The 10976-nt window shown below is 37.2% G+C and overlaps 1 protein-coding gene across 1 annotated transcript in view; it reads right to left on the reverse strand.

Annotated features, from left to right (window-relative positions):
* The window catches only part of LOC124794632 (C-1-tetrahydrofolate synthase, cytoplasmic), a 148792-nt gene extending 138864 nt beyond the window's left edge, over nt 1-9928 (reverse strand). Inside the window, 1 exon segment of the mRNA XM_047258139.1 lies at nt 9848-9928. Within this exon segment, the coding sequence (XP_047114095.1) occupies nt 9848-9922 (75 nt within the window). The 5' untranslated portion in view covers nt 9923-9928.
* Nucleotides 9929-10976: the final 1048 nt, after the last annotated feature.

Genomic DNA, 10976 nt, shown 5'->3' on the forward strand with positions numbered 1-10976 from the left:
TACATTGCAACATTTAGATTGCCATCGATAAAATGGGGGCCAATTATCTTTCCTCCCATAAGGCCGCACCATACGTTAACCCGCCAAGGTCACTAATGTTCCACTTGTCGCAGCCATCGTGGATTTTCCGTTGCCCAGTAGTGCATATTACGCCGGTTTACGTTAACGCTGTTGGTGAATGTCGCCTCGTCGCTATATAGAACGCGTGCAAAAGCTCTGTCATCGTCCCGTAATTTCTCTTGTGCCCAGTGGCAGAACTGTACACAACGTTCAAAGTCGTCGCCATGCAATTCCTGGTGCATAGAAATATGGTACGGGTGCAATCGATGTTGATGTAGCATTCTCAACACCGACGCTTTTGAGATTTCCCATTCTCGCGCAATTTGTCTGCTACTGATGTGCGGATTAGCCACGACAGCAGCTAAAACACCTACTTGGGCATCATCATTTGTTGCAGTTCGTGGTTGACGTTTCACATGTGGCTGAACACTTCCTGTTTCCTTAAATAACGTAAGTATCAGGCGAACGGCCTGGACACTTGGATGACGTCGTCCAGGATACCGAGCAGCATACATAGCACACGCCCGATGGGCTTTTTGATCGAAATAGCCATACATCAACAAGACATCGACCTTTTTCGCAATTCGTAAACGGTCCATTTTATCACGGGTAATGTATCAGGAAGCAACAAATACCGTCCGCACTGGCGTAATGTTACGTGATACCACTAACTTATAAGTAGGTGACTATTACAGCGCCATCCATCACAAAGCGAAAAAAGTGGTCCAACTAAAACATTCATATTTCTTTACGTACTACAAGAATATGTAATGAAAAACGGGGGTTCCTATTAAAAAAAAAAAAAAAACGCAGTTGATATCCGTTAGACCTATGGCAGCGCCATCTAGCAGGCCAACCATAGCGCCATCTGGTTTCCCCCTTCAAGCTAGATGAGTTTCGTTCTTTGTAGTTTTTTCGTTTGATGCTTATTTCGTCAGATATTTGGCCCGGTCACTATCAATGGACCACCCTGTAGTTATGTTACACGTTGTCACAATGTTTATTACTTTTCATTTAGTACATAATGCCTTACAACATTCACATTACATGTATTCAGTTGAAAAAGACGTACTATGTCCTTTAAAAACGGCTTTAACACTTGTCGTACAGATGTTGCACAGTTCACAGAAAAGGTTCGAATATCCCGCCATAAACTTCGCACTTTTGCGCTCTAGCAATAACATGTTGTGTTGCTTGTTCAGTTGCCTGTGACTGGTTCCTAAGCAGTTCATCTCGCGTATTTACCTTCACTTTGTGCACTTCTGATATCATACAACCCCATAAACAGAAATCTAAAGGTGTACGGTCAGGTGATCTTGCACGCCAATCAATAGCACCGCCACGGCCAATCCAGCGAAGAGGGTAGGTGCAGTTGAGATGGTCCCTCACATACAGGGTGTTACAAAAAGGTACGGCCAAACTTTCACAAAGCATTCCTCACTCACAAAGAATTAAATATGTTATGTGGACATGTGTCCGGAAACGCTTACTTTCCATGTTAGAGCTCATTTTATTACTTCTCTTCAAATCACATTAATCATGGAATGGAAACACACAGCAACAGAACATACCAGCGTGACTTCAAACACTTCATTACAGGAAATGTTCAAAATGTCCTCCGTTAGCGAGGATACATGCATCCACCCTCCGTCACATGGAATCCCTGATGCGCTGATGCAGCCCATGAGAATGGCGTATTGTATCACAGCCATCCACAATACAAGCTCGAAGAGTCTCTACATTTGGTACTGGGGTTGCGTAGACAAGAGCTTTCAAATGGACCTATAAATGAAAGTCAAGAGGGTTGAGGTCAGGAGAGCGTGGAGGCCATGATGAACACTAACCTGTTGATGCTACGTACTGATGTGCTTGATGCTAGTACTGTAGAGCAATGAGTCGCATGTCAACACAAGCACCAAAGTCAACATTACCTTACTTCAATTGGGCCAACTGGCGGTGAATCGAGGAAGTTCAGTACATACTGACGAAACTAAAATGAGCTCTAAAATGGAAATTAAGCATTTCTGGACACATGTCCACATAACCTCTTTTCTTTATTTGTGTGTGAGGAATGTTTCCTGAAAGTTTGGCAGTACCTTTTTGTAACACCCTGTATAAGGTAATGTGGATGGGCACCGTCATGTTGAAAGTACATTCCAGTTCGCTTGGCCAAAGGAATGTCTTCCAATAGTTCCACAAATGAATTTTCCAAAAAATGCAGGTACCTCTATCCTGTCAATCGCTGATTGATAATAAATGGACCTATCAAAAGGTTACCAATCATGCTGCACCATACATTTATGGCTTGGAAATTGCTATCCACTGAAGCGCATATATTTTTCTGTGACCATTGATGATTATTGCATGTGTTGTTTATTCCATGTCGTGAAAACTGGGCTTCGTCAGTGAATAGTGTGTGTGGAAGCAAATGACTATTCTCAATTACCCAGTGACATAACTGAAGTCATTGCACATTGTCGCCATCGTGGAGATTTTGGACATGCTGTATGTGAATTGGATACAGGTTTTCCACAGTTAATGTTTCCCACACACATGTCTGCGGGACATTCATATGCAGGGACATTCTTTGTATGCTCGTACTGGGACTTGGTTCAATACTTGTGATAATTTCTGCCTGTTTTTGCAAAGTTTGTTGACGTGCACGCTCGGACGAAAAATGTCTACTTGGATGAGGGCCTGTTGCACGCAAAGTGGTAAACACCCTGCGATCATGTAATCGTCGAGTCGGAAAGCGCCTGTCGTATTCTTCTCCTGCAGTGGTAGCACTACCATTGCATAACCCATAAACGTACACCATATCTGCGTATTCCCCATTACTGTAGGCGTCTAGCATTGTTAGCAGCACTTGTACGAACACAGTTAACACCATACACTTCACAGCTAACCAATACGTCGCCGGTAACTACACAATGCGTCTTACACAGCACAACTGCACAAACAAAGGGTGATTGTATTACGTACTACACAAGTCACATGACCATAATACATGGTAGGTTGAAGAGCGTAAATATGCCATGTACCCATGCATTGTTTGCAAGAAAATCACGTTACGTTCCAGTTATATTGCATATGCATCTTCATGTAACATTTTTGTTCAGAATTACTTATGTTATCACTGTGTAAAATATTGACCTTTCCTCATCAAACACCCTGTATATATATATATATATATATATATATATATATATATATATATATATATATATTACAGTTACTACTTCATATCTAAAAATTCATCTATTGAGTAGGAGGAGTTGTCTTTCAAAAATTCTTCTGATTTGCCTTTAAATGTTGGTTGGCTATCTGTCAGACTTTTAATGCTATTTGACAAATGACCAAACATTTTTGTAACAGCATAGTTCAGCCTTGTGCCAAAGTGAGATTTAATCCAGAATAGTGAAGATCATCCTTTCTTATAGTGTTGTAGCTATGCATTTCGCTGTTACTCTTGAATTGTGTGGATTATTAATAACAAATTTCATAAGTGAATATATGTATTGTGAAGGTACTGTGACTATCCCGAGTTTCTTAAATAAATGTCTGCAAGGTGATATTGGGTGGACTCCAGCTGTTATTCTGATTACACACTTTTGGGCAATGTATACTTTCTCTCTTAATGACGAATTGCCCAAAAATATGATGCCATATGAAAACAGTGAATGAAAATGTTAATTTACTGGTGTGTTTATCACCAAAATTTGGCATAACCCTAATAGCATAAGTAGCTGAACCTAACCATTTCAGTAGATCATCGATGTGTTTCTTCCATTTCAATTTCTCATCAATGCACACAACCAGAAATTTCGAATATTTTGCCTTAGCAACAGACTTCTGTACATAGTCCATATTTATTAATAGTGTTATGCAATTTACTATACAGAATTGTTTAAACTGAGTTTTCTCAAAATTCAGTGAGAGTCCATTTGCAGAGAACCATTTCATTTCCTCCACTGATTCTTGTTTGTTGGGTGCAATTACTGTACTTGTATCATTAGCAAAAAGAACTAACTTTGCATCTTCATGAATATAGAGTGGCAAGTCATTAATATATATTAAGAAGAATAAGGGACCCAAGACTGAACCCTGTGGGACACCATTCTTAATGCCTCCACAGTTAGAAGACTGCTGATTTTTGCAGACTACCTGTACTATTAATTTCAACCTTCTGCACTCTTCCAATTAAATATGAATTAAACCATTTGTGCACTGTGCCACTCATACCACAATACTTGAGCTTATCTTCCAGTTTTGAGTGATTTTATTGACATTCTTTTTCAGCCTTTTCGGTTGTACAAGAAACATGACTTGACAACTTTTTTTAGAGATAAATAAAATATCTTATTTGAAAGAGATGTGCATAAAATGTGTGTTTATAAAAATAAAGTACATTCAAAATGTATGTACTACTCATAATTACTTATTGAAATAGGAATTTTGGCATTAAATGCCAATTTTTGGTTGGTTTTAGAAGTTTAATATCTGGTGCTGTGCACTGTAAATTCATTAATAATAAATGAACAAACAATTTTTAATACATTTTTATTAGAGGGTATAAGTTTTGCAATGATTTTAAACTGGTTTCTCTATAAGCTAGAGTCTCGAAACTTTCAACATAGCTCAGAACTGGATGATACTGTAATATTTATCGCTTTCGAGTCTGATGTGTGGCTGAGGGTACTTTGTTTTTTGGTCTGTCTGTCTCTGTTTGATACAAATTTTGCAATTGATTTTAAACTAACTTCCCATTAAGCTATAGACTTGCCACTTCCAGCTTAGCTCAGAACAGGATGACAATGCAATATTAACTCGCTTTCTTGTCTGATGTGTGACAGAGAGTAAGTACTTGGTGTAACATTGCTATTTCCCTGTTTTCGCGTTACAGTCGCGAATGTTTCGCGCTTAAGAACGAAATTGCTGAGCTTCCCTGTCAGCTCAATTCTCTCTAGCTTTTAAATTCGCGGTCTTCTCAGGTGAGATGTCTATGAGGAAGAAATATATTGGTGGACTGATTTGAAGAGAAACTGAAATAAACCTGAAGTTTATCACATTTCCTGCTGTAATCTCATCAAAATATTTGAAATCAACTGAAAAATTTCACACAGAAGACTAAAAATCAGAAAATAACTATTTAAATAGGAAAACTTTTTAATACAGCACTGTTTTAATATGGACTAATAAATATTAAATAACCTATGATAGCGCCATACAGATTTCTAACGCCTTATAGGTAGTCCTGAAAATTTGTGCTTGTAAATTTTTAATAGCTATGACACCACCTGTAAAACTGAAAACATAGGGCATATGTATGTAGCTGGTGACATAGTTTTCTGTACAAAATATTGACCTTCCACACTAATAAATGCCTGAATATTCAAATGATTTTGGATTTGTGGACGTCATCACGCTTCGCCTATAAAATGAAATGAAAAATGTCACTTAAACAAGGCGATGTTCTTTTGTTCTTTATATATCCTGAAGGGAACCATTGTGCTCACCTTTGCACCCCTGGCTAGGGCTGCAGTACATCCAGATTTACCTGTATTGGCCCTAGCTTTAGGGGCATACAGAGGCATGCTGGAGGGATTCCTATACAACTGGCCAGGGTAAACTTGTATCTTTTTTCGTCCCTGTGGAAATTCGACTGACTGGAAATAAATTGTAATAAACCTTAGTTAAAATTCAATAAAGGAGGCCTAACTGTAGATAGTTTCTCCATTTTAGTCTATTAAAAACGTAGCAGCAAGCATGCTTAGCTGCCTTGCTATGCACATACAGTATGTTCCAAAATTGCCTTTACAGCTTTGATCAAGTATATTTTAGGAATGGGAATAGGTAGAAATGCCTGATTTGTGACATAATGTTCTCATAGATCTAGAACTGGTTTTTCTCCTCATTTCCCTGTGTTAATTACTGACTGACCACCCTCCAGCAGTTGGTGCAGTGTTTGGAATGTTTTGTACAGACCAGATCTGACACCTAGGTCCTGGGAAGCCCATAACATTTTTTTCTTCAGGCAGGACTCGTACGAACTGTGAGCTTGCATGAGAGCAGCAATAGCACACTTTAATGAGGATATCTAGGCTGGATATGGAACTGGAATATTGCTTAGATAACACATGTGCTACAGGTGGTGCAAGAATAAAAGGTAATCTGTCCACCTGTCCCCTTTTTTCGATGTCAGTCAAGATTTTTTCAAAAGTAATTTGGGAACCCCATTTGTCCCAGATTTAACAATTATGAAATGATTTATCCAAAATTTTATGCTCATTTCAACTGTATCGGTATGCTGTTACTGAAAGGGTATTTTCCCAAATGAGTAATGTATGGAGCAGTGACAAAACACAGTCAGTTGTAGAAACTTCAAAAGCAATGTTAGTGACTAGATGAATTATTATGAAATGTGAGCTGAATGTTTTCATAAGCTTGTTGTAAATACAGAAATGCTACAGAAAATTTACGGCACTGAGAAACGCTGTATGTCTGCTTTCTCTATAATTATTTGTGGTGCATTCTGACCATCATAAAGCCTTAGTGTGAAATTATAAGTGTTGTCTGGTAGCATTCAGTGCACTGATAAAGCTGTGTGTAATTAAAGTGTTTGAAATGAACAATAATTTTGATAATAAACCACACTGTTCATGATTTTCTAATAGCCATTCTCAGCAGAAACTGGGAATGTCTACTTTCTAAAAGTTAGCAGAAAAAGAAAATATATCATTAGCTTCTTGGAGTGGGGAGAGGTAGCAGTATCATTTAATACATCATGGAATCAGGTTGTATTATACACTGACTCAAGGCTTCAGCATATAGAGTTTTTCTACTTGATATGAGGCTCACCATTAACATTGCACCGCTCAAATTGATTTCGGTTCTGCTAAACGAAGGGTGAAATGTGTTTTTTTGTTACAAAATCCATACCTCTCTGTGCAACTACTTCAAACTGTATTTACAGTGAGAAAATCGCCACTGACAAGCATGGATCCAAAGGAAGGGATCATGAGGTCCATGACCCCACCAAAACATACTAGTATAAGCATTCATAGGTTAATGTTTATCAAGTTATAAATTTAATAACAGCTTTTCGAGTATAAAGTAACTTAAAAACGAAGTGTCAAAACTGACAAGGAACTGTAGAATTTACAAGCTAAGTTTAACACAGGGTGCTTGTGTGAGGCTGTAAGGGCCTGCTCAGATGGATGGGCTTGTGACCTGGCTACCTGCAGAGAACATTCCATCCAGGTGAAGGTGGATGTGCACAAGCTGTCGCTATAAACTATCAACAATGAATGCAACATAGTTCATGAGTGCACACGTACAATCGACGACATTAACTAAGGCAAGATCGATAAACTGCCTTTCTGAAAGTAGATAGGAATAAGGAAACTGCATCCACCCAACCCTCCACCACCAATTTACATACTTGCAGAGTCTTAGTGTGCAGACCTGCGTTCACAGTCAAAATATGAAGTTAAATACTGATAATTAGGAATGTACGCTTTCCTTTTACACTGCATGAATTTTGCCACTTTTAAGTGATGAGCAAGTGTTGCCATTATAGTTCTTAAGTAATTTTGAGACACATGCCCTCCCTAAATATTTGAGATGTATGCAGAACAAAGTCTATATTTTTCTGATTTGCAATTTCTTAGATATTATGCTAAAGTGATGTATTATTCAATGATAGGAAAATTTATTATTATTACAGAAAACATCTATATATGTCATGGTCGTTAAACTATTTACTTTCAATATATTAAAACATTTAAATACATTGTTGTAATCGTTATTAAAATTTTACAAATTTGTGACAGGTTATTTTGGGGGGAGAGGAGACAGAGACCGAAACAAACTATGATCCCCTCCCCCCTCAGAACTGAGCTCTGGATCTGCACCTGGCCCCTGAACTGTTTGATTACACTGGGAGCAACATTTAGTGTGCAGAGGGAAAAATAGATTCCATAACTGAATTTCAATGCAAGAATTATTTCGGTGAATTACATAGTTCAATATTGTCAAATAAGAAGATGATGTTTATAGTAGATTCCCAAAGTCGGTGAAGGTTGAAAAATTGTGGTTCAGAATTGAGGAAAAGTGAATAAGTGTCTGAAGGCCTGAAAGAGTTCATAGGCAATGTCAGGTATTTATTTGATGAGAAAAATGCCACTGATTTTATATGTTGATTTAAAAAACTATTGATTTACTAAGTAACATACTGTGATCAGATGACACCTATGTATTGAAAAAATTATGATACACTGTATATGAAAAATGATCAAATGCTTTACAGTAGGAAGATATTTCCCCATCAATCGAGAATACTGAAAACCTCTACTATCCGACTTATGAACAAAAAAAAATTACTGCTGCTTAATCTTTTTCGTCCATAAGGCTTGAAATAAAGAACAGAAAACGCACAAATATCAATATAATTCAGAATTTTTGTTTTTGTTTCTGTTCAAAATTCTCATGATATTCAATAAGAAATTATTAAAAATTATCTTAATTTGTAATGCAAAATAATGGTGTAGAACTTAGAAATAATTTCTTTTTCAATCTCCATATACGTTTAGATGAACAGACACTGCGATAAGTTATGAAACTAGAGGAAAATGAAACCTAGTTTATCATCATTAAGGTACACCAGCAGTATTTATGACATTTTCAAGTGTCCATAATACATTGTGACAGTACCAAAGAAGAAATGACTCACAACACGTTGAAACGGAGGGATGCATTATTATTGAAAGTCATAATTTATAATTGCCTTCTAGAACAATAAAGTATCACACAACAATTGCTATACAAAGTCATAGATGAGTTTGGTACTAATTACTCTGACTTGTTTAAAATGATTTAAGTCTATGACTATATCATGAAGAGTGTTGTGAGTGCTTGTTCAAAGTGGTTGTGCAAAGAAAACTGGATTAAGGTTTAAAGTCTTATCAATGACAAAGTTATTAAATCAGCATGACAACTTCTTGTTGCATTATCATGGGGAAGGAAAAGGACTATGCCCAGAGGGACCAACATGCTATTTACTCTAAATTAACAAAATCCACTGGAAAACTGAATGACTGGATTCCCTAGTGTGAGTTCAGTGTTTCAACCACTCTGTAATCTCACATGGCAGTTTCATCTGTATTGTTTGAGAGAATCGTAATATGGAGGGGGTAGAAACTAGGTACATTGTAAGGGGTTGGTTGTGTATATCGATGAAAACTTAAACTGGAAAAATAGTATAACGTATTTGCTAGAAGTATCAATTCCGTTACTTTCCCACTTGAGAATGATTGTCAACTTCGATGGCACAACAATCCATCATCTTGCATACTTTGTATGTCTTGATTCATTGATATTCTACGAGACACTCAGAATATAATAATATGGTTAGGTAAACATATCTCACATAACTATGTAATTAACAATATGATGAGGTTAACATGTGTACTCCTGTTTCTAATAAATATCTGTTCCAGCATTTGAGAACATAGTGCATATATTTCATGATGAAATGTATTAGCAACAATCCATTCAGGTTTGAAAGAAATAATGATTTTTGGAAGTAATGGAATGATATGTTTCACCTGCTAGTCACATAGTGAAACTAAATTTCACACAGAACGAAACGAATTGTGCAGCTAAAAATCTCTTTGACATGCTAGCAACACAAATATAATGTTAAAGAGACAACAGGGGCTTTCTTAAAAGGGAATTAAAATAGTTTTTGTTTAACAACTTCTCCTAGGTAGAAGTGTCAATTACATACCTGCAAGTAGCCAGCATGTATCTGTACAAGGGCATTTTTAAATAAATACTTGCATTTGTTGTTCATGTGGCACATTCCACAACATAACGTTTACTGTGAATATGGTCTATAGAATACACAAGTAGCCAACCACTCCTTACTAAATGCACCGATGGTACAGCCCAGGCTGACTAATTGGTAGTTTTTCAACAGTGTCTATACTCGTCCCAAATCTTAAGACATCGTTGAGTTCTTTGTGAATTAAACACATCTAGAGATCAGGAACTGTACTTGGCTATTACTCGTTTTATAAATTATAGAGCGCAACAAACAGTGGTCCTTATTTTTTTTTTGCAAGTTTTATTACGCAAATCGAGATTTTGACTAGTGCCTAGCCATTATCAGTGCACTATTTTTGAACAACAGTGAACTAACATGCATCGAGGTTAAAAAATAGTGCATTGATAATGGCTAGGTAGTAGCCGAAATCTTGATTTGCGTAATAAAACCTGCAGGGAAAAAAAGGACGACTGATTGCAGCTCTCTGTAATTTATAAATTATGTTAACAGCCGTGCAGTGCACCCACTTTCCTAATGGAAGGTAACCTGATATTACTCATTTTGTAATCGGCCGTTTTCTGTTAATGAAAATTAAGTCGAAATGGTTTCTTCTGAGATGCGCAAATGCATCAACGAGTATTAGCGACTCTTACGACGGAAACATTTTCTATATTTCCATGCTTCCAACATTTTGGTGGCTATAGAGAATACCGAATTTTGTTCCAGTATATCAAATGCAATTAATGAAAAAGAATAAATTAATGCACTTGCTACTCGAAACCCGATTCCGAAGCGCTACCAAAGGCGTGAACGAAGCATAGATTATATGATGTAGTGTACAGTGAACGCAGTGAATGCAAACAGAGACGGTTCTTACCTTAAAAAGCGAGCGACTGTCTCCGTAGGGGTACACACACTGTTTAAATTGTAGGATACAGACTGAGGTAGCAAAGCTACACACACTGTTTCAATTGTAGGATACAGACTGTGGTAGCAAAGCTATCTTATCACAGCACGTCAAACGGATATGTTGTTCAGTCTGTAATCCCTAGATAACCCCGGCAATGAACTTAATAAAACACCCACTTGG

Source organism: Schistocerca piceifrons, chromosome 4, assembly GCF_021461385.2.
Source record: "Schistocerca piceifrons isolate TAMUIC-IGC-003096 chromosome 4, iqSchPice1.1, whole genome shotgun sequence".
In the NCBI taxonomy this organism is placed as follows: domain Eukaryota; kingdom Metazoa; phylum Arthropoda; class Insecta; order Orthoptera; family Acrididae; genus Schistocerca; species Schistocerca piceifrons.